Source organism: Pseudonaja textilis, chromosome 17, assembly GCF_049901715.1.
Source record: "Pseudonaja textilis isolate UNSWEBS1 chromosome 17, rPseTex1.2, whole genome shotgun sequence".
Lineage (NCBI taxonomy): Eukaryota > Metazoa > Chordata > Lepidosauria > Squamata > Elapidae > Pseudonaja > Pseudonaja textilis.
The window spans coordinates 7,508,669-7,535,696 of NC_142006.1; the positions used below are offsets into that span (position 1 = coordinate 7,508,669).

General features: G+C 45.7%; 2 protein-coding genes across 8 annotated transcripts in view; both read right to left on the reverse strand.

Moving 5' to 3' along the window:
* Nucleotides 1-3,384, reverse strand: part of RALGPS1 (Ral GEF with PH domain and SH3 binding motif 1) — an 89,876-nt gene extending 86,492 nt beyond the window's left edge. For 2 of the 6 annotated variants that reach the window (XM_087914759.1, XM_087914757.1), the window contains exon 1: nt 1,553-1,754. The gene's annotated coding sequence lies outside the window, so the exon portion shown is untranslated. Of the gene's footprint in view, nt 1-1,179; nt 1,195-1,552; nt 1,762-3,165 lie in introns of those variants that run through there. The other 4 variants (XM_087914758.1, XM_087914755.1, XM_087914753.1 and 1 more) reach the window with 4 other exon arrangements.
* Nucleotides 3,385-5,909: 2,525 nt separating this feature from the next.
* On the reverse strand, nt 5,910-25,754 carry ZBTB34 (zinc finger and BTB domain containing 34). Of its 2 annotated transcripts, XR_015739779.1 has the most exons (5): nt 25,606-25,743; nt 9,705-9,881; nt 9,240-9,371; nt 8,967-9,050; nt 5,910-6,124 (listed from the first exon to the last, which is right to left on the reverse strand). XR_015739779.1 is itself a non-coding variant. In XM_026712330.2 (2 exons), exon 2 carries the CDS (start codon nt 21,286-21,288, stop codon nt 19,804-19,806), a length of 1,485 nt encoding a protein of 494 aa, XP_026568115.1. In that variant the 5' UTR covers nt 21,289-21,312; nt 25,606-25,754; the 3' UTR covers nt 12,274-19,803. The 2 variants fall into 2 exon arrangements, 1 of the variants encoding a protein (XP_026568115.1); XM_026712330.2 differs by lacking the exons at nt 5,910-6,124; nt 8,967-9,050; nt 9,240-9,371; nt 9,705-9,881 and adding an exon at nt 12,274-21,312 and having other exon boundaries at nt 25,606-25,754.
* Between the last annotated feature and the right edge of the window lie 1,274 nt (nt 25,755-27,028).

Genomic DNA, 27,028 nt, shown 5'->3' on the forward strand with positions numbered 1-27,028 from the left:
AGAAGGAGATGATAGAGAATGATAGAGGAGGAAGAATAAGAAAGAGGATGATAGAGGAGGAGGAGGAAGAATTAGAACATACAATAATATTTATGGCTATTCAGAGCCAACCAGAGTCATTTGGATGACAGGGGTGACCAACCAAAGCAAACAGCAATTCCACTCTCGACAGAAGCCCACCAAGCCAAGGGAGTGATGGAGAGGCCTTGCCCACCCAAACTTTAAACCGAAATCTACGACGTCTGGCCTTGCAAATATTACACAGGTCCAGGCAGAAGTGGAGAGTCCCAGTGAACCAGGCCAGAGTTCACTGGGGGAAAATGGGTAGCTATTTGCATCACAGTTAACAACAACAAAAAATCACAATCATCAAAACTCCCAGCCCTGCACAGAAAGGCCACACCTGACCTTGACACCCTGAAATGCTCCCCAAGAGCTCAGGATCCAACCGCCTAGTGCCTTGGACGGAGGCAACACCCATAATATTAATAACATGAATGAAATAATATTAACACAACACAACATAAATAATATTAAGGACACCATACAAAAAGAAGAAGAAATAGAATCTAGCAGCGGTTCTGAAGCTCTTCTTCACCACAGACCCCCTTTAAATAAATACCTCTTGTGGCCATGGACCACCAAGCCTTGACTCAAGATTGAAATCATCCCACGTCAAGCCCTTGAGGAACCCTGTGTGATGACATTACGGCCGTCCCCAGGGGTCTGCAGGCCACAGGTGGAGAACATATATACTTACATACAAACATACATATGTTGGGTGTCAGGTTGCCTGCTTGAGCAGGAGGGTTGGACTAAATGATCTATGAGGTCCCTTTTAGCCCTATTCTGATTGATTGATTCAACCATCATAAGAATTATAAGGAAGGAAGGGAAGGGAAGGGAAGGGAAGGGAAGGAAGGAAGGAAGGAAGGAAGGGAGGGGGAGGGAAGGAAGGAAGGAAGGAAGGAAGGAAGGAAGGAAGGAAGGAAGACCATTCTGGGTGTCAGCCATCCAGAAACTCTTGAATGAGATGGGTGGCCAACCCAACCTAACCCAACCCAACCTAACCCAACTCAACCCAATGCAACCCAACTGAACTGAACCCAACCCAACTCAACCCAACCAGAAGACCCCCTAGCCCACCAGTGACCCTCCCCCCGCCCTCCCCACACATACCCCCCCACTCAGAAGCCACTCTTCAATCACCCGGGAAGGGGGGGGTTGAAATACAACGGGGGGGGCGGCCCTCCCCCAGGGCACGGCGACCCTTTCCTGCCCCCCCCAGGGATGCTGGAGAGAAGCCAGACCCACCTCGGGGTGGGTGGGTGAGTGAGGGGCGGGGGGGGGCGCGAGCAGAGACAGACCTGCACCAACGACACGCCTGCAAAAGGCTGCGCGCAGACAAGGACGAGGGTGGGGGGGACAGCAACGGCGAGGGGGGTTCAGAGGAGGGGCGGGTCCGGGTCTCGAGCGAGGATTGGACCCTCCCCACCTGTCAGTCAAGCGCGGCCCAGGAGGGAGGGGGGAGGCGCGCGCCTGGCTGCCTCACCTGCCGGAGTGAGGGTGGGAGGGGCGGCCGGGCCAGGGGAGCCCCCTGCCCGCCCTCCACCTGCGCGGCCCCCTCCCGGGAAGGAAGGACGGAGTCTCCGCGGCTCCCCGCCCCCGCCGCCGCGGACCGCCGGGGCTGCTCTCCGGGGCTGGGCGAGAAGCGGCGGCGGCGGCGGCGGCAGCGGCGGCGAGGCTTTCAGGCTGACGGCGAGCGCTGAGGGCGGCGGGCGTTTGAGCGACAGCGCCTCCTCCCCAGTCCCCGCGCGGGCTCGGGCGCCGGCGGCCAATGGCGGGGCGCGAGGGGCGGGCAGAGGCAAATGAGGCCCCGAATGCGCAAGAGGAAAAAAAAAAAAAACTTTGGGAAACTGCGGCGGGGGGAGGTGGAGCGGTTGGAATGGAACAGCCGGAGGCGGCGGCGGCCGTTGGCGCGGAGGGAGGGAGGCTCGGCCAGGGCGGCTCGCCCGCTTTGCAAACCCCGGGCGGGGGCGGTTGCATGCACGGACGCCCCCTCCTCTATTTCCCCTTCCCCTCCCCTCCTCTCCCCTCCTCTCTCCCCTCCTCTCCCCCCTCCCCTCCTCTTCCCCCCTCCTCTCTCCTCTTCCCTCCTCTCTCCTCTCCCAGCCAGGGCACAGGACCCATGCAATTTGGCACCAGCCTCGTGGGGGTCAGCCTGGGTTGGGGTGGGGGCGAGATTTGTCTCCCCCTTCTAGCGCACTCCAAGGTGGGATGGATTCCCGGGGGGGGGGGGTCTCTTGGAAGAGGAGCAGCAGCCCTGGGAGGGACAAGTGATCCCTGGAGAAGTTGGGTGGTTGAAGGTGGGACCTCATCCGTGGGGTCGATGGAGGCAAAAGGTCTGGGGTTCTGGAGAAGGCCCTGTTGGAAGGGAGGGAAGGAGGAGGAGGAGGAAGGAAGGAAAGGAAAGGAGGATGGAGAAAGGGGATATGGAAAATATTTTGGTGTGAATTAGGGAAGGGAAGGAAGGGAGGGAGGAGAAGGTATAGATTGGGGGGAAGGAAGGTTCTTAGAAGTGTTTTTTTTCATAAAGATATTCGTATTAGTATTACTGAATATGTTTATAACCTCAAGAGAAGGAAGGATGGGAAGAAGGAAGGAAGGAAGGAAAGGAAAGGAGGATGAAGAAAAGAGAAGGATGGGAAGAAGGAAGGAAGGAAAGGAAAGGTGGATGAAGAAAAAAGAAGGAAGGAGACATCCAGCAACAGGCTCAATGGACTCAGTTATGGTGATGGGGGCCCCACTGGAAGACCAATTGGTCCCTAAAGAAACGGTTGTAAGTTGAGGGTCATCCATACCATTCTGGACAAATGGTTGTCCAGTCGCTTCTTGAAAACCTCCACGGATGGAGCACCCCTCTCCCCCACAAAAAAAGCCCCAGAAACTATTACCTGCCCAAGAACGAGCTAAGCACAGGTGCACTTCTTTTTTTGGGACATTTGTCAGGATCCCAGGAATTCGAAGAATTCTACAAATGTCCAAACCCTGTAAGTTGACTTAAAATGAGATGATTTGGTTGCAATTGAGCAGATAAAATTGCAGGCATCTCCTGGGAAAACAGCCAAGATTAGTTACGTGTTGACATCCTGTTCAATTACTTACTTGTCCTGCATCGGATGTATTTTCGGCACCTGACAGACAAGACTCGGTTGGTTGGTTCCTCTTGGTATGAATAAATAGAATATCCTTCAGCATCACGAAGCTGCTGTTCTTTTAAACAAAAAGAAGAAATAAAGATAATAGAAAAAGGTCGCTGGGAAAGCCTGGAACAATCAAAACCATGGGAACAGAATATTAAAATAAAATCTGTTCTGGCGAGAGTTAAACGTTCAATCGAACCAAAATGAAACGCAGAGAAATGTTTTGTCTAGAATTCATTGGGAATTCATGTTTACTTCCTGCTTTGGGGCAGGTACACCGTGAAGGAAGCTGATGAACTTTTATTTATCATAAAGCAAACAGGAAATGTGATTAGCAACAGCAAAGCGGAGTGGTTTAAAGTACAAAATCCTGCATTTTTTCCTAGTAATTCCCTTCCTACTCTTGGGTGGGGGGGGGGGAGAGAGGGAGAGAGGGAGGGAGAAAAGGATGGATAATAAAATTCAGGAAACCTGGAATTCTCTAGTACTGTTGTTTCACTCAATTTCATGATCATAATTTCAAGTTCCCGAAAGTTTTGTTATTTATTTTTATTTTGTTTCTTTGTGCCGTGCCTTTATTATTTTTTTTACAAGTAACTCGAGGCGGTGCCAATAACCAACGCACCTTCCTTCCTCCTATTTTCCCCACAATAACCGCCCGGCAAGGTGCTTGGGCTGGCCCAAAGGCAGAACTAGAATTCCCAAGCTCCCGCTTTCTAGTCTGGTCACCTTAACCGCTAGGCCAATTTCAAGTTCACTCAGTGTCATAATAATCCGCTTCTGCTTCGGTGAGGAGCTGTTTTCTGTGCAGCAGATCTGAGCTTGAAGCTCAAGATTCTTCTTCTCCTCACCCTTTTGCTGTTGGCTTTTGACATGGACTTTCTTAGCCTTGTAATTGGCCAGAACATGTTCTTGATTTAAAACTTTACTTTCTACACCATCTTGATAAAAAGAGTTCCTGTGTTGAAAACAAACCCCGAACGATATCACGTCACATGGGCAAAATGCCTCTCGACCGTGTAGCATCTTTGGTGTTTTGATACCGGCAAAAGTGTAATATATAGAATGACAGAGTTGGAAGATACCTTGGAGGTCTTCTAGTCCACCCCGCTGCTTAGGCAGGAAGCCCTAAGTGCTTGGGATAGGATGGGGCTTCTTTTGGGATTTACACAGGGAAAGACAGAGAGAGAGAGAGAGGGACAGAAAGAAGGAGAGACAAGGAAAGAGACAGAGACAGAGAGAGAAAGAGATAAAATTAATTACAACAATTGGAGGTTTGGATAGATTCCATTTGAAGTCCTTGACTTGCAGAACTTATTTATTATAGTTTGTTTTGCACAGAAAGCTTGCACAGAAAGCACTGGTGCGCAAGGGCACGTTTATGCTTACTACCGAAGCTTCCTATTGTTGCATCCGAGCCAAGAGTGTTTCCCCCAAACAGTCGAAGTTCATATCAGTTCAGACAGAGCTGCTCCGTTGCCGTTATCAGTCCTCTCCCACTTGGCTAGACTCTTTGAAACCACCAGCCCGAAGGACATGAGCTTTGCAACTCTTTCCAAGTTGACAGTTCTAACCACGCACCCACCCCAACTTCCGGGGACAGGGTGTGCTCGGATAACCCTGGACGCTAGGTGCAAATGTTCGAAAACCTTTGGAATCTAACACAAAAGACTTAAAGGTAAAGGGTAAAGGTTCCCCTCCTTGCACATCCGTGTTAGTCATTCCCGGCTCTAGGGGGCGCTGGTGATCTCCGTTACAAAGCCGAAGAAGAGCCAGCGCTGTCCGAGGATGTCTCCGTGGTCATGTGGCCGGCAGGACTCAAGGACTTCGAGGGCGCACGGAGGAACGCTGTTCCCTTCCCACCAATAGGGCCCCTATTTTTCTACTTGCATTTTTTACACGCTTTTGAACCGCTAGGTTGGCAGAAGCTGCTGGGACAAGGAACGGGGAGCTCACTCAGTGATGCGGCGCTGGGGATTCGAACTGCCGAACTTTTCTGATCGTCAAGTTCAATGTCTTAGCCGCTGAGCCACGGCATCCCTTCAAAAGACTTAGGGTGCAGCTAATTACGTTTTTGCTTGTGTCCCCTTAAGGATATGTTAGATCCAGGATGGTAACAATTCAGACACTGGTGATTAGTGGACACACACACGGACGGACACACACACACACACACACCAAAGTACAGAATAACAGGGTTGGCAGGTCTAACCACCTGCTAAAGAAAGAGACCCTATACGATTCTGGACAATGCCTGTCCAATCTCTTCTTAAAAGCATCCAGTGATGGAGCACGCATAACTTCTGGAGGCCGGTCGTTCCACTGGTTCATTGTTCCTCCTAATGGGGTTGGACTAGAAGACCTCTAAGGTCCCTTCCAAATCAATTATCCGTTAGCAACTCATACTTAAGTGGTTGTCCATTCGGACTCCTGGACTCCTATCCATTACTGCTGTTAAGCCCCAGTTCCGCCTCTTCTCAATCTGTCCCGTTGGTTTCTCTTGCCCGAGCGCAAAGCTAATGTTTCTCGCGACTGAATTCAATTTGATTGTGTTGGGGCTGAGCGTTCGAGTCTTTCAAGATCTCTCCGGGTCTTAGGAGACAAAAAGCAACAAGCACAGCGACTCTAATACCTAATAAAAATTGCCACAGGTAGCAATTAAACAGAAGAGGAAAACATGATGGTAATTTAATGAAATATTAGCAGATGATAGTTATCCTTGATGAATATATTTTATTTTTTCTTATGTACACTGAGAGCCTATGCACCAAAGACAAATTCCATGTGTGTCAATCACACTTGGCCAATAAAGAATTCTATTTTATTCCATACTTCTCTTCAACCTTTACCCCATGAGATAAAGATGCAGAACTTCAAGAAAATCAGGTGGAATGACTGGTTTTTTTTTGTTTTTTTCAGGCCTAGGGGAAAAATAAAAAAGAATTGCATCGAGTTTAATGAGTCAACTCTTTAAAGCAGCCATGTGTTTTTTTCAGGCTCACACAGAAGCCTGCAAAGAAGGACTGTTTCCGTTATTGGAAAGCTTTTCCTCCTTCCTGGTTATCTCAGATCCCAGTCATGGCTTCTCAGAGATGTGAATCATGGTTAGAGCAGGGGTCGGCAACCTTACAACACCCGAAGAGCCATTTGGACCCGTTTCCCACAGAAAATACCGGAGCCACAAAACCAGCTAGGCGTGGCCAGCTCGTCACCCAGTCACATGACACACACCTGCCCGCCCCTTCTGTGGGAAATGGCATTCTCTTTCTCCCTCTCATTTCTGATTTTGGTGTTTTACCTCCTCAGGCCAGGCATCATGGGGAAAAGGAGGGCGAGGGGCGGGACCAGCCAGTGGTGGGATCACCCAATAGGGAGCCACAGCCGAGGGCCCCAAAGAGCTGCATGCATCTCCAGAGCCGCGGGTTGCCAATTTAGAGACCCGATTTACAGTCTCAATGCTTTGTATACCCTCAGAACCAAAGCGGACTCTGAACTTATTAAAAACGAAATCCACAAAACCCTTTTATTAATAACTGTCCCATTTTAGCAACAACCCCACGGTTTTCTGGTTGCGCAGCGAGAACAGCGCTATGAGATCAGGGACACTTATTTCAGGAACTGTTCTAACACCTAAAAACAGTGCCTTTTTTGAGGGGGGGGGGAACAATAGGAAAAGGCTCGAAAACAACAAGAGGGATGAAAGAGCCCCAGGCGGCTCCAGAGCCGCAGGTTGCCGACTCTTGATGTAACGCCTTTCTTGACTACCCTTCAGTTGGTCCTTACGTGGTACCCGAGTTTCAGGATAAGTTATGTGAAATAAAGAGCCAGGTGGAGGCCCCAGGACAATCTTATATGGATAATCCTTGACTTATGAGCCTAGCTGAGCCCAACATTTTTATTGCTAAGCAACAACAATTGCTGTCCCGTTTTAGGAACTTTCTTGCCAGGGCGGTTAGCGGAATTGCTGCAGTTAAGTCAGTCAGGCAATTGTTAAGACTCAGAAGGTCGCAAAATGGGGGCTTGTAACTGTCCTAAACACGAGTGGGTCCCTGGGGTTTTGATCATCTGACCACGGGGACGCAGCAACGGTCATACAGGTGAAAAAAACGGTCACCCTAAGTCACTTTCTTGCAGTGCTGTGGTCACTACAATGAACTGTTGTAAGTCGAGGACTACCCGCCATTCCCTTGAGCAACGATTGGAAGAGTTGGGCTCTTCTGAGGGACATGTTTGCAGTTTTATTACATCTTACATTGACAGCTTACGTACCTTGGACACCTGTCATCTCTGGAAGCAGCCAGAAGGAACGTTGAAAGCCTTCCATCAATCGTAGCTAGTGGATAGGAGGAAATGGCCATCCCTTCCCCCCCCCCCCATCAAAACGAGCGCTTGGGTAGTTTTGAGAAAGAAATACGAGCTTTTTAGCTGTGTGATTCACCTCCGTGACACCCTGGGGTGAAAAATAGCTTTTGCTAGAAAAAGAGAAAGAGGGGGAGACAGAGAGAGAGAGAGAGAGAGAGAGAGAGGAGGGGGTAGGGAAGGAAAAGGAGAGGAAGAAAGAGAGGGAGGAATAGGAGGAGGAGAGGAGGAGGAAGGAGAGAGGAAGAGGAAGGGAGAAGGAAAGGGGACAGGGACAAGGGAGGGTGAGAGGGAGAGGGAGAGGGAGAGGGAAAGGGAGAAAAGGAGAGGGAGAGAGAGGGGAATAGGGAGAGAGGGAGAGGAAGAAGGAGAGAGGGAGAGGGAGGGAAAGGTGAGAGAAAGAAGGAGAAGGAAAGGGAGAGTAGAAATATCTCCTGCCCATCCCTCTGTTGTTGTAAAGAGGGCAGGCAGGAGAAACGAAATGAAATCGCACAGAGCATCTTTGTAGGTTAACAATGGCAGACAAAGAATCTTCATTCCCCGAACAATGCACGTTTTTCAGCAGCTTAGAAAAAGCTTTTCTTTTTTTTTTTGCAGATGACTGCTACAAAATCCATTTGCAACCCACACCCTATGAGGTTGTTGCCATGTGAAATTCTGTGCAATTAGGTTGGAAGGGGAGGAGGGTGGGGAGATGTAGATTTCTCTATTCCCTCTAGTGGTACATGAGGAGGAAAAAAAAAAAAAATAAAATTAAATAAATTTACCACCCACCGACTGGGGAACGGAGGAGAGTATTTTGGTTGGTGGTTAGGCTCAAAAATAGCAGAGAGATTCAGTGCAATTTAAAACGCAAAGGAAAATAATAATTCGAGGGCTTTTTTTGATCAAAGAATAAGCTTGCAGCTAATTTATTTGGAAATAAGTTTGTTTTGTTTCCCAAATCAAGTACCTGTTGGTCACATAATGCACAAACAGGCAGTCCTCGGTTTACAACAGTTCATTTAGTGACTTACGACTGTTTTTTTCACACTTACGACCTTTGTAGCACCCCCATGGTCACGTGATCAAAATCCAGACGCTGTTCATACTTGTGACCGTTGGCTGTCACGGGATCCCCCTTCTGTGACCTTTTGACCAAATCAACGGGGATATCAGGGTCACTTAACCACCCCGTGTTACGAACTGATTAACTGCAGTGATTCACTTAACAACGGTGGGAAGAAAGGTCGTAAAATGGGGCGAAACTGGCTTAACCAATGTCTCCACGAGTAACCGAACGGATGGGTTGTTAAGTTGAGGGCTTCCTGCTTTTTAAGCAATAAATTACACATATAATAACTAATTCAGGGTGTTTTCTTGGCAATACGTCCCAACCCAGGAAGACTCTGGCCTCAGTCTTACCTTCTGCATTTATTTTGGATTGAATGGGAAAAAGAGACGTCAGTTGGGGAGAATATAATCTGTCCTGGAGTTTCATTCTTTCATCTGCCGTGGGTAAAGACATAGTTTAAAGCAAGCCTTAAAATGTGTTTTTATTTCACAGCTGCAGGACAGGAATAAATTTCATCACCTTGCTTCCCGGTGGAACAAAATTACATTTTTAGGAAGAGCTCACGACATGTTTCTTAACAAGTCGAACTCCGTGTTAAGCCCAACGAAGGAATGTTTGCTTACAGGTTGAAGTCTAGCTGTCTCCGTATCCCTGGGTGAAGTACGCAATTTCTTTCTGACAAGCCGTTCCACCGGCAACGGAGAGGTCGCCAAGGTGGGTACGAGGTCTGAAATGAGGCAACCTGACTCAACTTCCTGCATCCAGTGCCACATGAAGGGGAGGAAGGAGAGAGAGAGAGAGAGAGAGAGAGAGAAAGAAAGAAAGAGAGAAAGAGAGAAAGAAAGAAAGAAAGAAAGAAAGAAAGAAAGAAAGAAAGAAAGGGGGAGGGAAGGGGAGAAAGAGAGATGAAGACAGGAGGGGAGGGAGGGAAAGGAGAGGAGGGGAAAGGAGAGGAGGAGGAAGAGAAGGAAAGAATGAAGAGAAGGAGGAGGAGGAAAAGGAAAGAGTTAATTGTCAAAATGCTCACAATATTTGGAACAATGTTTTTTTTCCGAAAGAGACATTCTAATCCTCTTAAGAGTCGGTACCTCTTTTCCAATCTTGAATCCCGTGGAGATAAAAATTGTGGTTTGAACCCCTCAGGATGGGAAAAGCGAACGCGGTGGGTTAAAGTTCAATTTGCACCCAGCAAACCCAACCTCCAGGATTCTCCCTCTTATAAGGCGGCTCTTATGGGAACCCAGAGAAATGAACCAAACCGCAACCTTAAAAAAAAGAAAAGAAAAAAGGGGCAAGTTAGAACACGATTCGGCAACGTAAGTCCATCTCTTAGGTTCATTTCAAGGCACATCAACACACACACACATTCCCTGAACGTTTATGCTGGTTGGGAGGAGGAGAAGAAAAAAGCACAAATGGATTAGGCCGTGCCTTGTCATCACCCGAGGAAATGAAAACAGCATTTTCTCTGGGCCAAAAAGAAATAATAATAATAAAAAAGGTTTGCTTTGTGAAAGACCAAAATTTTGCACCTGGTCCTTGACAGAGATGGCGATTCTGCACTCTCAGATGTTGTATGCCAACTCAAAAGCATCCAGAAAATTGATTTAAAACCTGAAATGTTTTTTTGTTGGGGATTTTACTGGAAACTTAGAGTAAAGAGAATGTATATTTAATTATTTGTGTATTAACTTGCAGCTAGAATTGTATTTGAACAAAATTGGAAAAGTGAAGAGATTCCTACTGATGAGAATGTGAGGAGGAAAATATTAGAACGTGCAGAAATGAATAGACTAACACTTGCAATTAAAGAGAAGGAACAAACTGAATATTATATGATATGGGAGTTATTTTATTGATGGTTAGAGAATAGCTATGGAAGTTAGAAGCAAAAGGCTAGCAAAATATAGAAAATAGGTTAATAGAATGAAATAAGATGAGGATTGTTGTAATAGACATATTATACTGTATATTTTAGTATTAAGATAATGGAGAATGTCAAGGTAATGAGTATGGATGTAAATTTTAATTGTTATTGCACAAGATATTTGTACCAGACAACACACTGTTTAAATGGAAGATGGCACCTTTGGGGCTTCCAGGCCAACTATTTATAAAAACCTTTGGGACAACTGTGACCTGAAAGATGGGAGAATCTCTATAGATATTCAGCCTGTCTGGAAAGCTTCTAACCCAGATACACATACACACACACACATATATGTGTTCTGTTTTAAAATATGTTCATACATAAGGATAAGTGTTCTATAATATTAACATATGGGCCATTTATCCAATTAAGTGCGGTATTTGTTAGTTGGAGAAAGTTTGATTTTCCTCCTGTTATCAGTTCTCAAATGGCAGCTAAACTATCATTCCTCATTAAACTATCATTCCGTGATTCATTCAAGTCTTAGGCTCTGCCTTTAAACTGGTTGATGAACAAGGTTGACTACGGGAACCCAGCCCTTCCCTCGGTGACCAATTCAGCTACAAATCCATGGGGTGTGGTTTTTTTTCTGTCTTTCTAAAGCTGAGCCTTTTTGAGGTTGCAAAGTTTGCTTTGCCCTTGGCTTAGAGTTCCATCTCTTGGAACAAGCCGGGATGAAGAGTGAGTGAAATACACACAAACAGGTTTGTTCAACTCTTGGCTGGAAGAGAGCCGCTAGGCCACCGTGATGGGATGTTGCAAAATCTCCAGCCTTAAAAAAGGGCTTCATCTAAGGCCTTTTATTGAGTGACACAAGACTTAAGACCTTTCCCCTTTTGCAAATCAAGAAAAGGCCGGCGGGGTTCCTTAGCTAGTGCTGAATGACCTCGGAAATATGACTGAGTGGCACTTAAACGGATCGTGTTCTGAAAGACACCGGAAGAAGCACCCTTAAAATTCCACGCTCCGTGCTTGAGATCATTCTGCCTTGAATTTAGCCTGGGCCATAAGAGCTGTTTTTCTATAGGTCATGAGCACTGGGGGATCTGAATGCAGAACTGCCCAAAATTGCAACGCAGCTGACCCCAAGCGACCACGGTTATGTTTGGGAAATCTCTCTCTCTCTCTGTCCTAACTTGGGAATGTCCCCAAGGTGCTTTTTCAAGAGGCAACTGGACTTTGTTTTTCTCTGAAGACCTTTCGCTTCCCATCCAAAAAGCTTCTTCGGCTCTGACTGGATGGCGGGGAAAGGAAGGATTGACATTCCTTGCAGACAGCTGGTCCTTGGCATCCTTTGCGAGGGTCGTTGAGGCCACTTGGAGGCTTGTCTGTGTCCTTACTTTCAGATAAACTTCCAAGTGGCCTCGGTGACTCTGTAAAACAATGCAAACTACCAGCTGTCTGCAAGGAATGTAAATCCTTCCGTTCCCCACCATCCGGTCAGAGCTGAAGAAGCTTCTTGGATGAGCAGCGAAACGTCTTCAGAGAAAAACAAGGAAGTCTGCGTGCCTCAAACTGAACTCATAAGGTCCACGAACACAGCTTCACCACACACCCAAGCTGTATTTATAAACCACATGCTAACCCCAAACCAAGCCACATCGTGGTTTAGATACAGAGGGACACCACAGTATGAGCTCAGGGTGATTTTAACCAAGCAGGAAGTGGTGACGGATGCCCAGCGACATGGCGTCTCTTGAAAAATAAATCCAAAGCCGGAGACAGCATTTGTGCTTCAGAAGCATTTTAATTTATAAACGGCAAAATTCCCATTGACTTTATTTATACCATAAAAAGGCAATTTACAAGCAAGGAAACAAACAAACAAACAAAAATCCTTTAGAACAAAATAAAGCAGCACTGAAATATTCATGACACAAAATGGAGGGGGGGGGGAAAAGGACCAACCAACCCAAAAACAAACCAAAAAAAACCCCCCATCTGAGTATAAGAGTAAAATATCATTTGAATAAATATTCTAAAATATCTCATGCTATAAAATAATCCTTAATGGCAAGTTCAGTTGCTTTAAGAGCATCCGTTTCATTTTACTTCACGTCAGCGATGAAGTGTGTGGAGTTTGTGAGGTTACCGGTTTAATATTGCAAAATATTGACACTGAGGTAAGTCATTCAAAGCGTTCAAATATTGATGAAAACATCAAAAGCTCCTGACAGGAAGTTACTTAAGAATACCCATTGCCAATGCACCGACGTCATGCAAATCTGTCATGAGTTTCTCGTCTGAGCCAAACAGGTGTAAACAAGTATGTATTTATTTATTTTTGCAAAGTTCAAAAGAGGTCTTGGCTTCCCGCATGAGACCTGGTTAGAAGGCATGTTCTGGAAAGAAGGTTGGAAAATACAGAGCCGTATTCTAGAAGCTAGATCATGCGGTGTCCAACTTCGGCAATTTGCCACCCCGGGGAATTCCGGGAGTTGGAAGCCCACCGTATTTTTTTAAAAAAAGTTGCCAAGATTGGTCACCTCTGTTCTGGATTGAGAACCGAAGGACTGGCAAGTGTCAACTCATGAAATATTTCTATGGTCTTTTTAAGAGTTGGCAACAGAAAGGGAGTGGGGGAAAGAGCAGCGCGGCAGCTTGGAAAGCAAAAATGCATTCCATAAATACTTTTCCAAAGATGGTAACTAGGGGAGTGGAGAGCATGATTGATGACTCTGGGCTATGGATGTGTCCCATTGGAGAATATGAATTAAGATACACCAAGGGGATGCGGAGCGGGGGGAACCAGGGTCAAGGGTGACAATGAATTATGTGCCTCAGAGTCGGCTACACCCAGGCAGTGCCGGACATGTTAACTCCCAATAAATCATTTGAAGTCTTTGAAGTTTGGCTCGAGACTCATGGTTTAATTGGGGTAACTGCCGAATCCTGACAGCCAGGTATTCTTCCCGTTTAAGGGGGGAAACCTGAAGCCTGATGATGACCTGTTCCAGAATGTGCCCTCAGGCGTGAATAAAGAGGATATCTCGCTGCCCCGAGAAGGGACAGAGAAGACGCAGAAAGCGAGGTGGATTTCATTGGGTTTGGCACAGGTGGGGCTATGAGAAAAGGAGAGTTTTAAAAAATGTTCAAATTGCTCCCGAGCTTCTTCCGGAATTGTTTTGAAATCCCAACAACAGACCCAACAAGACTAGTGTATCCCGCATCTTCAAATCAACCAGGTAGTACAGGTAATCCGTGACTTACAACCATTCGTTTAGTGACCGTTGGGGGAAAAGGTGACTGGTCCTACCGCTTACAACCGCCATAACATTCCCAGAGTCTTGGGATTAAAATTTAGGCACTAGGCAACCAGCATGTATTTGTATGACGGTTGAACTGTCTGCGAGTGTGTCTGTGTGTGTGTGTGTGTGTGTGACGTGATCGCCCAATTGTGACCTTCCCAAACAGCTTCCGAACAGCCAAGTCAATGGGGAAAGCTGGATTCACTTAATGACCGTGTGAATCGCTTAAAACCCAGGTCAAGAAAAGGCCGTAAAATTGGGCACGGCTCACTGAACCGCCATTTAGCAACAGAAATTCTGCCTACAGTTGCGGGTGTAAGTCAAGGACTACCTGTATGGCAAACCCCCCCGCTGTGTAAACTTGCATATAATTCCATTTTTCTACGAAGATATTTGATCTCTGCAGAGCGATTTCCATGACATGATGATTTGCTGAACATTCTGAATGACTTCGCTGAACTCTGGGTTCAGTTTCTGAGCTTTTCTCCTCTCCTTACAGTTCATGAACTAATATAGATTCATATATATATATTTATATTTATATATATTTATTATTTATATAAAGGATTTACACGATTCCCAAATACTTTAAAATATATAAAAATTTTAATAAATAACTCTGACCAGTCTTAAAAGCACCATTCCAGGGTAGAATTCCCCTTAGAAAATAGATTAGGCGTTGCATATTTGAGTCCCATTGCAGTGGCTTCAATGTGAAACCCCTTCCGATTAACGACCAAAAGAAGTCACAGTAAACTTAACATATATTTCAAATAAGAGATATCCGCCTAAAGATAAAGCTCAAACACACCCTCTTCTCTCCCCCCTCCCAAGCCCTTGACCTAAAAGAAAAAAAAACTCCTGCGGTCTTCCTACATGGTAGATAGAGCTCTGAAGAACTGCTTCAGATAACACAATTCTATCTAAAAACGAAGGAAAAAGCCTCCTTGATGTGTTCCATTTATCCTGCGAATTTGTTAAGACAAACTTGAGGAAAAAGGAAGAGAAAAAAAAAATCAGTTCAGGCTGACAAGCGCGCAGAACGTTCAGCCTTCTCCAACCCCAGGTTGGACTCCAATCCCCCTGCTTCCCAGCCAATCGAGTACGAGGGTTGGTGGGGGACGATGGGAATTTTACCCCCAACGGATCTGAGCATTTGGGTAATACCTGGTATGACGGGCTGGCTCTTTCTCTGTCCCATTTGGGAATGGAGCAGAGGTTCAGGATGAACCATGGTTGAAGACAGGGGTCGGCAACCCGTGGCTCTGGAGCCACATGTGGCCCTGCTGTGGCTCCCTGTTGCCGGGTTGGCGCCACAATTGATAGGGCTTTAGGTTAGGACAGGTAGATGAAAAAGGATGCCGCGCTAGGAGGAGACTGTATGGTGGGGGAACGGCCATAGAGTCTGGTCGGCTCCAGAATTGAAAGCGGGGGGCTTCCACCTTCTTGTGAATGTTTTAAGGTTGCCGATCCCTGGTTTAAGAGATTAGGTCCACCTGATCTCACTTTTGGCAAGGATTTCCAAGCTAATTTCCACCGTGAAACATGCATGTATATATATGAAAGGTTAACGACTATTGCAATTCCCTAAATCTTCTTTTCTTATGGCAAATTTTCTAAAACTATCCTTCCTGTCACTAAAAAAAGCATTCGTTCTTGAATACAGAACCAATTGTGAGGTGCTCTGTTGCTTTAAAAGAAAAAGAAAAAGCCACCCACTTATTTACAAAGCTTTCCCCACCTTAGTTTATTTACAAGCTCAATAGAAATTATATGGAAGAATTAACTGGTTAGGAACAAAAAAATTCAGTTGCTATTTAAAACCACAAAAGTATAGCAAAAGTATAAAAATTCATTTTCACAGTATGTAAATAGGTTAAAACGTATAAACAAAGGACATTGTCACTGTTGGTTTTTGTTTTCACATTGTCTATGTAAGCTAAAAAGGTAGATAAAGAGACTCAATTATGAACCAATTTTCTATGATTTCACATATCTAACCCAAAGTTTCCTATAGCTGTCTCACTGACTTCCTTTAATTCCTGCGTTATTATAAACGAAACGAATTTGCAGTTCTGGAATAACTTAACATTGTAGAGTCAGCAGCACAACAGGCTCACTGCATACTTTGCACCTGGGCGAGGTTAAGGTCTGAACTTCGAAGGAGTAAGAAGGTGTACCCCCATCACAATGGAAACACAGTGCAAAACGGCACAAATTAGAGGTTGTGGCTAGATTTGAGGCCTGTCGTTTGTTCACCTTGCAATATTCCAAGAGAAAAAGAGAGCAAAGTCTGAGGAAGACGCTTGAGGGCTGCTTCACACAATGCATTTTTGCCTTTTGTGCAAAGGGCAGTCACAGGTATCTGGAAAGCTCAACACACTGCTTGCTTTACTGCTGAGGCTCCGCACAGAGTGGCCTTCTAACACTGATGATGTTAGCTAGTTGGGTCGTGAAACGTCTGCAAGGAAACAGCTAAGCTCACGGAGTGCCAATCACCCCACAGTTCAACCCTGAGCTACTAAATATTCTCTCCTATCAGTAGAATCGCTCGTCTAGCTTTTCAGCAGCTAGAAATCCTTCACAAGGGTAGAGTGGCCGGTTAAAATGGCAGCCGCGGTAGTTACCTGCTATTAAGAGAGTCAGCTTGAATGCAACAACACTGGCACAGCTTCTGTGTTACTCAACCTTGGCAATTTTAAGGTGCCTGGACTTCAATTCCCAGAATTCATGCTGGCTGGGGGAGTTCTGGGAGTTGGAAGTCGAGGCATCTTAAAGCGGCCAAGGTTGAGAAATACTGGCCTAAGGTATGGGGAAAGGAGGTATGGACAATGTTATGACAGGAGCGAGGAGTTAATTAGTCGATACTATCAAATTTCTAGGTGTTTTTCTTCCCTGCAGTCATCTGGTCTTTGCTGGATATTTGCCTCTAATACATAACTAGAGCAGAAACTCATTTTATACACGTGCATAAATCTTATGGAAACAGTCGGAGAACAAGTTGCTTTAACTTTATACACGTTGGCTTTCTACAGTTGCCATGTCCTATGAAGCTCTCTGATTTATACAGTACTATATTATGGCTTGATCGTTTTTAACCCTAGCAGGCGGCTGAAAAGAGGAAAACAACCTATCAACACAAGCAAGGACGTAAAAGCCTTTTAAAAGAAGGTTGTTGTCAGATGGACGAACTCTTAGGCAGGTTAACATGAAGTATGCCCTGTTTATGAAATCTGCATAATTAAAAAGAAAGTAGCCTTTTGGATACATCACTCTTTGGTAAACTCAAACCAGCTCAAGTTTACAGATTAAAAATAAATAAACAAGCAGTATTTTATACTCTGGAAGGACCGAGAGAGGGCTAAGACCGCAGAACCGAAAATTAACAGTCCTCTTTCTTTCTTTCTTTCCTTTTTTCTTCCTTAATCCTGCTTACTATGGAGTAAAGCCAACTGATTGAAAAGGCACCGCAGCAGAGGTTTGACGTAAAAGGGTCGCGATTAACTTGGACAGCTGGACTTTTGCTAAGAAAACCTTGGCAAAGCAATTTAAAAACCCGGTTTCATTCTTTGGGCAAAAATGCTTCTTAAGCTTACGTCTTAAGAAGCGTTAAGAAGGCGCATGAATGGATGGTCTATATGCCCTCGCTGAAGCCTGGGATCCAAAGTTGCCCTATGGAAGTGTGAAAATTGTTTCTCACCCCCTTCTTCTGGTACTTCTCCCCCGCCCAGTCGTGTCCGAATTTAAGGTGCGGTGCTCACCTCTGTTTTGGGGGCCGAGGGAGCCAGCATTGTCCGAAGACATTTTCCGTGGCCACATGGCCATCCACCATAGGTGCACGGAACGCTGTTTCCTTCCTACCGAAGTGGTACCTATTTATCTACTCCCATTGGCATGCTTTCAAGCCGCTAGGTGGGCAGGAGTGTCCTGCCAACCGCTACAGGTCGGCCTCGACTTACAACAGTTCATCTGGTGACCAAACGGCGCTGAAAAAAGCGACTTACAGCCGTTTCCCGCACTTACGGCCTTTGCAGCATGCCTGTGATCAAAATTCAGGCGCTTGGCAGCTTGGCTCACATTTAATGGAATTCTGAGTATCAAAAGGTGCTTTTTTAAGAGGCTCCTGGACTTTCTGAAAAACCAGAAAGTCCAGGGACCTCTTGAAAAAGCTCCCTTGGGATAACGCTGACCTGGATGACTGAGAAGCTCCACAGACACCGGAGTACCCAAACACCCTTCAAACCAAGCATCACCAATCTGCTCTGCTAAACCTAGTTAACCCTACTGCCTACACCTTCAGCCACTAATTGAAACAGCCACTAATAAACCCAGCCAGGAGAGAAATTTGGGACACTCGAGTTTCCGGTAAAAGCCAAGACACCGATCAAAACGCTGCTCACCTCACCAAACGCAAAACTAACATGCTTTAAAACAATCGAATAAAATCCGTCATTTTCCCCGTTGTGTAGATTAAAAAAAAAAAAATACAGTCAAGTTTGCCAGCTTATAACTGTTTGAGGTCTGTTTCAGAAAAGCAAAAATCTAAGCGGAAAGGTAAAAAAAGGTTTACTACCAGTTTAAAGTTTCACATTTTCTATGCTGTAGTAAGGGAAAAGAAAAAAAGTTAGCACCACTTTTAAAAGTTATTAAACATCTGAAAGCAGAGAAAAGAGGATATTCGTTATTGGCTCTCTGTGAAAAATACTGATCAGCCACCGTTAGGGAGAAGCTAAAAGTTGCCTCTCTAATACAATAGGATATATTGCTCATTGTTTCCCATATAATATCATTACAAAAAAAGTAAAAAAAAAACCCAACTGTTTCATTTGAAAACATTTAAGTATGAAGGTAAGGTGTACCTGAAGAAGTCTGTTTACAAATACTGCAGTGAAATATTGTAGATTCAAATACAACGTCCTTTTTAACTGTTTTAACTGTTAAGCTGACCCTTAGCTATCCAAAGCAATTAATGTAAAACGTGATTTAACCTGGTCTGCCTTTTTACAGTACGAAATGAAGGTAGATTCTGAGCAGAATAAAAAATAGTTAAAACCACAATCCTATATTCTGTGTTGGCTAATATAACAATACATTTTTTGTTCCTATAAAAAAAGAGGAATCAGCACCAAAGTTGTCCAGTTTGGATTCTAGACAAAAAAGGCCCAAATTAATACATTTATGGCATTTGGTTTATATATGTTATGGAGCAAAGTTATACTAAAAAAAAGTTATACTTTGCTTGTGTCTGGACATCATATTTGCACAAAAAGGGGAAAACATACAAACAAACCAAGAACAATGTTTCTTGAACAAAATCCAGGCTGGGGGACTTAAATGAAGTTTGAGAGCCTTATCAACAGGGTTCTTTTTAAAATGTATTTAAGATATTCTACATTCACCCCTCACCAACCAGAAGAGGAAAAAAACAAACCAACCCCAACCTCTTATAAGTGTTTATATATATATATATTATATATAAAATTCAAAGCTATCGAAATAGTTATTCCACAAAGAAAAGAAAAACCTTCTTGAGCCCACGTTGTCGTATGACAAAATAAAACAAGCACAGCTGAGAGGCGCCATTTCTAGCTTCCGAGCTCTGCCACCTCAATCAAACTGAAAGAAGTCCTACTGAATACAATGAGACTCACATCCAGGGATGTCTGCCTGCTCCCCACAACACAACATTGTGGTGTCGTTTGGTGAACCAGCCTGCACTATCCCTGTTGTCATCACATCTTTAGCTAACAAAGCTCGCCCCACCGTCAGCGAGCGCATCATCTCCCTAAGATGGTTTATTGGGCTTCTTTTGCAAAAAAACCAAGCAGCCTTTTTTACTGGAACCACGCCGGCAAGAATGGCTAAAATTTGGGGGTGAGGTGGGGGGGTGTTGAAAAACCACGCAACTATAACTCTCGTAAAACCAATCGAAGGGAATGAAGAAGGAACTTGTGTGCTTTGCTCGAGTTGCGTGGAGAGAGAAAGCGCCTTGGTTTTTGTTTTTTTTTTCTAATCGGGGGTGTGCACATCCATGGTATAATCCAGAGTCTCGTGCACGGAAGTGTCGTCGTCTCTCTGTTCCATATAGACTTCTGTTCTTTCGGGCGATTCCACCCGGCTTCGGATTTCGGCCACGCCAGGATGGTTCTTCCGCAGGTGTTGGTTCAAGGTCCCTTGGAAAGGGAAACACTTCCCGCAGACTTCGCAGCGGAAAGGCTTGTCGTCGGTGTGGCCGCGGATGTGGTACTCGAGCTGATCCTTGCGGGTGTATTTTTTCCCGCAATACTTGCACACGAAGGGCGTGATGCCCATGTGCAACCTCATGTGCCGGTCGAGGCTGCCCTTCTGGTTGAAGGACTTCCCGCAGTAGATGCAGATCAGCCGTTCACTGTAGGCGTACCAGTGGCCTCGGGAATTCCTCTCCCGGGAGCCGCTCTCGTAGCCCGGCTGATGGGCGGAAGGCTCGCCGTCGGCTGCCGACACCAGGCTAGACACGTCGCTGTGCAAGTGGCTAGTGGAGACCCGCTTTTGACGCCCGCGGCCTCGGTAGGAGCCGAGCATCGACCTCGAACTGCTGGAGCTCCTCAGGCTGCCGAAGGATTCGGAGACGTTGGCAGACTGCGAGGCTCCCTGGGAATACGAGAAAGCATTTTGCAAGACGGAGCCATAGGAGCCGACGTTAACGGCCACCACTTGTTCTCCGTCCACCATTTCTGTGTGGTATCCATCGTCGCCAAGCGAAGAGCTATCCGAGCAGCTGGGCCGGTCGGATTTTTCCATCTTGACCTTCACCTCGGCAGCCTGGCTCTCTCTAATGATCAGCTCCGCTTGATCGTGATCTCCTTCGACTTGAATCTCGTATTCCGAAACGCTACCGCTGCTGCCCCGGTCCGAGTGGCCTTCCTCCTGCAGGCGGCCGCGGAAAGCGTTGACCGGTGTCGTTTCCATCCGGAGGTCGTTCCCTGAAGCTGGCGGGCGGCCCTGAGCGCAGTAGGGAGGAGGGGAAATCTCAACGGGGTTGGCGAAATAGCTGCCCTCCTTCAGGCCATTGTGGTTCTCCAGCGGATCTTCGGCCCCGATCGTCACCGAGTCGACTTCCTCGACGCTGATTTTCGAATGGATGCTTTCCAGGATCTGAGTGCACTTGTCGATGACGCACTGCATCTGGAGGAAGCTGGCGGCGGTGAGGAAGCTGACCACGTCCTTCAGCTGCAGAGACATCCTTCCAGTGTAGCAAAAAGAAAGCAGCTGCTCGAAGACGCTGGGGTTTTTAATGACGGAGATGGACAAGCCGCTCATGGTGTTCAGGGCCGAATGGTCGCGGAAGTAGGGAGAGCTGGCGGCTAAGACAGCTTTGTGAGCTCGGAACGGCTGGCCCTGGATGTGCACGACGATGTCGCAAAGCTTGCCCTGCAGGCGGAGTTCGTTCAGCTGGCTCAGGACGCTGCTGCTGTATTCGGGAACGTCAAACTGGATGAAGCTGCTGCTGTCCATGTCTCCTGGCCCAAAAGGTGCAACCTGCAAGAAAGGAGGACACAAAAAGAGCGTTCGCAAAATCAGAATTCAAAATGCACGAATTGGGGGAGAGAAAAGAAAGGGAAGAAACCCCACCAGCCGTTTGGGGCCGGGGATGCGATTTTTTTCACTTGGCGCCGCATACGATCTGCAAGTTGATGAGAATAAAAATATAAGAGGTGGCAAGTTTTACCCGGGATTCAAGAGAGCAAATTACATTTCTGAGACATGCGCGAAGTGGGAGGGAATTAATTCCCCCAACAGGGAGTTGCTGGAGGAGGGGGAGGGGGAGCCTGCCGTTTGATCCTGCAATCTCATACGGAGAACATGGGCCCGAGTCATCTCGCATGACCCAGAACTATTCACACGTCCTCCTATTAGCACACTGAGTCTCTTCTCCAAATACTGGGAATTAATAAAGCCATTAGAAGTTGTGCTGGCTGTACTGAGAATGCAAAAAATAAAGGAACTAATTTATCTATTACATTTATTTGGTGCCTATCTCACTGCAGGGCTACTCTAGGTGGCTGACAACAGTAAAAATGAAGAAGTGAAAAGATTATAGACAGTAGATGCCTGTCTGTCTGTCTGTCTATCTATTTAATCTTCTATCACATCCATCTTTTGTATCTATCATCTATCTATCTATCTATCTATCTATCTATCTATCTATCTATCTATCTATCTATCTATCTAATCTTCTATCATATCTATCTAGCGTATCTATCATCTATCTACCATACCTACCTACCTACCTACCTATTTTTATGATTCTGCAATCTGCATAAGGAATCAGGGCTGAACCTTTACTGGCCGGATGCCCTTCCTGACACCTATGCAGAGTTCACAGCAGATATTTTCTCTTTGCGCCCTGATAAACATCGGTTGCTGCTAAGATTGAACTCTCAACCTCTTTGAGTGTGAGGTGAACATCTTTACTTCTAGGCCACCCCACCGCTTAGAACAGAAGATAACAGAACAATAAAATAAACAATGAAAAATTACACAACAAGAATACAACAACAGAATATCCAAAAAAGAAAGATGACAGAAAGAAGAAAACAGAGGGGGTGGAAATCTGCCATCAATCCAGCAGCCACTTCCAGTGTGGAATGGAAATACATTGTCTGAAAGAAGGCTGTATTTCATGGACAGCTGACCCCAAGTACTGTTGATGTACACTAGCAGGTCATGCAACATTAAGAGGCAAAGAATCTTGCAACTTCCTTCCATCTCGTGACTCCAAAACGGAATTTCTCAACAATTTGAACCATCTTAGTTGACAAAATAACAAGTTATGTCAAAAAATTTTGCTGCAGGTAAGGACAGTTTTCCCCCAAACCGTTCCAGAAGGCTAACAAAGGTGCTTCCTTTCCACACAAAAGCCATCACTTAAAAATAAAATAAAATGTAGCAGAGAAAAATCAACAATAATTTCTCTGCCGAGCCACTGGAGAGATGATTTGCCTCCTACTGCTGATAATCAGTGATGGCAAACTTACTAATTGGGATTGAATTTAATTTATTCTCTCATCTTCCAGTGTGGGTGCAGCCTTATCTATCTGAATCATGAGATTTTTTTTAAAAAGATGATCTCATCTTTATTCTGGCCAGCTCACTCTTTAAAGAAACATACATTAACAGCCTCTCCAAGCCGAGGCTTCCAGCTGTTTTTCACTGTAATTCCCTGGAATCTTAATCAGCAATAACTCTGAACTCTGGAAATTGTATTCAATATATCTAAAAAAGCAGCAAGGTAGAAAGATTACAGGACAAGAACAGGTGGGCAAAAAAAAACCCCATAATTTTAGAGTGGATGAAGGGTTTCATAACAGCGCATTTCGGTTTTGCAGAGACCCATATGAGCAAATCAATGTTCACAGTAGATAAAGCGACCTTGAACATATGTACCTTGCTTTTATTTAAACTTCCACATATTTTACAAGTCCGTAAATACCATTTCTGAAGAAATGCCTATAAAACAGATAACTTATCCCATGCACACACGTCAGTACAGGCAGATGCCACCAACCAAAGCTTAAAATGGTATTTGCGAGCCACCGCTGTCAAGAAAGACCCACCTCCAAATAGCAAAGGAGAAACACTGTTGATTATCTGAAACTAGTCCTTTTAAGCTATTATATGTAAAAGGTAGGCATAGACAGGCCAGCTCGTGTCTTTAGTTTTGCACTTGCAAAGTTGCTAAGACGTGAAAAGGAGATCTGCACTATTAAACCACATTGCTTATCCATGATTATCCAGGTTACGTTGATGTTTTTTCTGTAAGAAAGATTCAATGTATTTTTTCAGTTCAATAATATTGATCAACTGAAAAATGTACATTGAATCTTTCTTTCAGAAAAAAAAAACATCAACAAAGAACGACTGTTCAAAGTTAACAGCAGCACTGGGAAAAGGGGCTTATGACCGTTTTTCACGCTTTACGACCGCTGCAGCATCCCCATGGTGAAAAAATTCAGCCGCTTAGCAACTGATGCATACTTATGATGGTTGCAGGGTCCAGAAATGGAGCAAACTCACTTAACCGTCTCACTCAACCACATACATTTTGGGCTCAATGGTGGTCGTAGGTTGTGGGCTTACCCACCACCTCAGTTTCTCTAGAGTGGTCTATAAATATAGGGCTGTGATCTCACTTCCACACCAAGGATTAAATTAGCCGAAACTCACTGACATCATCTAAATATCATCAGATACGACCTGAGCGGTGAAATGGGTAGGAGGTATGAAGAAAACCAACGGGTGCCTGAAAAAGGGAAACCAAGCGCAACTTTCCGACAACAAGAAGTAACCGCTTCTGAGATCTGAGAGCATAACAAGGCCCTTGAAGTTAGAAGGGGGCAGCAAAGTCGCATGTGGGATTTTTACTTCTATAAATGTTGGGGTTCTTCTGCCTTTGCCTTGTTGAAGTGCCTCTTGTGATTGGCTCTGCCTCACTCTGTCGTAGGATACACAAACCTGTGGGAGGTTTATTTATAAACAAAGTTCCACACCCATCATCGATTGCTGCCTTCTTCTCTTTGCTCCCCGTCGCCTCGCCCAGTAACCATTTCCAGACCCAAAGCAGGGACCCCTCCAACTAGACACAAGGGAAAGGAGACCCCGTGGTACGGAAAGGTTTCACTAAACAAATATCCCACGCTTTATCTGCTGCCCATCTCAACAAGAGGCTCCAGAGTGGTGGACGGTATCGAATGAAAGTAAAACAGTTACGGGATTGGGGTATGGAGAGCCTGCAGCACTTAAGAAAACCCTCATTCGTATACCTGCCTTCCTAACCAGGGTGTTACAGGTATATCCATCGCGAAGGATCATTTCTACAGGGAAAACAGGAGGCAGGAGTATTTGATTTGATAATTAGGTAGGTAGGTAGGTAGGTAGGTAGGGAGAGAGAGATAGATAGATAGATAGATAGATAGATAGATAGATAGATAGACAGACAGACAGACAGACAGATATAGATATGATAGGTAGGGTGGGATAAAACAATGCATTAATGCATTCTTCTAATGCATTAATGCATGGGATAAAATAATGCATTAGCCTGGTTCCCAGTAGACTAGAACTCACAATCTCTTGGTTTCTAGCCAAGTGCCTTCACCACTACTCCTAGTTGGTGGCAGAGGAGGTTCTACAATAGGTTGCCTGGGGACCTAGAGAAGAAGGCAGGGATGCCAACTAATGAATGCCAGCAGACTAGAAAGTGGGTGATCGTGAGTTCTAGTCCCACCTTAAGTTGGGAAAGCCGGTTGGGTGACTTTGGACCAATCGCTAGGAGATGGTGAGTTCTAGTCTTACCTTAGGGAGGAAAACCAGCGGGTTGACTTTAGCCAATCAGTAGGAGACAGGGAGTTCTAGTCCCGCCTTAGCCATGAAGACCAGCTGGGTGACTTTGGGCCAATCACCAGGCGACGGGGAGTTCTAGTCCCGCCTTAGCCATGAAAGACGGCTGGGTGACTTTGGGCCAATCACCAGGCGACGGGGAGTTCTAGTCCCGCCTTAGCCATGAAAGACGGCTGGGTGACTTTGGAGCAGCCCCTCCCTTCCAGCCCAGCCCACCTCACAGGGTTGTCGTTGCGGGGGAGATAACAGGAGGCAGCCACCACATGGGCTGCCCTGAGTTACTTAACAAAAAGCAGCGAAGGCAGGAGAGGAATAAAACCAAAACCTCCCTCGAGGGAAGGGAGCCTGCCTGAAGGGACCGAGGCGCCTGCATAGGAAGAAGCCGGAAAGAAAAGGGGCCCCCGAAAAGCGGCCTCCCCGCTCCCGCCTCACCTGAGGGGCGTCGGGGTCTCCTCACATGGCGGGCCCGCCGGAGGGAGCTCGGCCCTGGCCCGAGTGCTGCTTTTCCCCCCGGCCGCCGCCGCCGCTTCCCCCCCCTCAGCCAGCAGCACCCGGAAGCGAATCCTTCCTGCGGACCGGGGGGGGGGAGACGGGGACGTGCGGTTCCGCTTCCGGGGCACCATAGGCGGAGAGTGTGGAGGAAAAAAAAGGGAAACGCCGAGGCCACGCCCCTTCGCGGGAAGGACGGTGAAAGAGAGAGCGCATGCGCACGGAGAGACAGCCTCGCAAATCGATTCCCTTGCGCCCCTGGTGGACATTTCGTGTCCTGCTCGGTCTAACTGGGATTTTTGCATTAAATCTACACCTAAAGTGGTGTGATAATAAATATAATAAATAACAATATAATATTGCAATACAGTGCAATACAATATTATATATTATACAATATAAAAGATAACTATAATAAAATAACTCTAACAAAATAAATATATAATACAATATTATATAATATAAAATAAAATATAATAAATATAACACCTTGTGTGGATGCAAAATCAAGTTTTTTGTTCTGCTGACCCCTTTCCCCTCTGCAGCGGTTGTGGAGTTCATGGAAATGCTTTTTACTTTGGGTGTGTGTGTTTGTCTAAAGTTTATGAACTGATCCAGCCCAGCATTATTACGTCCTTAGAATCATAAACTCTTCCTGACTTCCAGGTTAATAAGTTCACAAGTCACTCTGCCTTGACACATCAAGGTACAACTTGAGTTAACGCACAGGGTGTTTACATTTGTCGACCCCTGTGCTGTGCACTCTTTATTATCTTTTGGGCTAGGATAATAATAAAAAAAAAATATTCTGCTTTTTGGTAAAAACACGCCATCCTTTCTTGGTGACCGAAAGGGAGATTCTTATGGCACCGTGATTGAATTTAAAAAGGGACGTTAGCCGAGAGGCCCCGGATTGAAGGCAAGAAGGGTGGCTGTTTTGTTTGGAAAGCAAACATTCGCTCCGGCCAAAGCCAGTTATGACAGCTGTGGGCAGGGCGAGCATCTCTGGAGATGGGGGTAGATTTGGTTACCCTTTTGAAAATAAAGGGCTGAATTCGGATACCCGTGTTGAAAAGGAGTGATTAAATGAGATCTGTTAGAATGGCCGGGTTCAGCGAAATGCCACTGCCGGTCATTAAGAGCGGCAATGCAAAAGCCTTCCGATGGCTTTGATTGAGCACATGTGATCGTCAGCTTCTTCATATCAGCAGATCTCAGAAGATTTTCAGAAGAGGTCTGCCGTCCAAGGCAGAGGTGTCCTTGGGGTAGGTTACTCTTAGCCGGATTTCTGAATCCTTCCAACCCAAATTGGGTTCCTATTTATTCAGAAATCGGCAACCGTTAACATTCAGTGAAACAGGCTTTT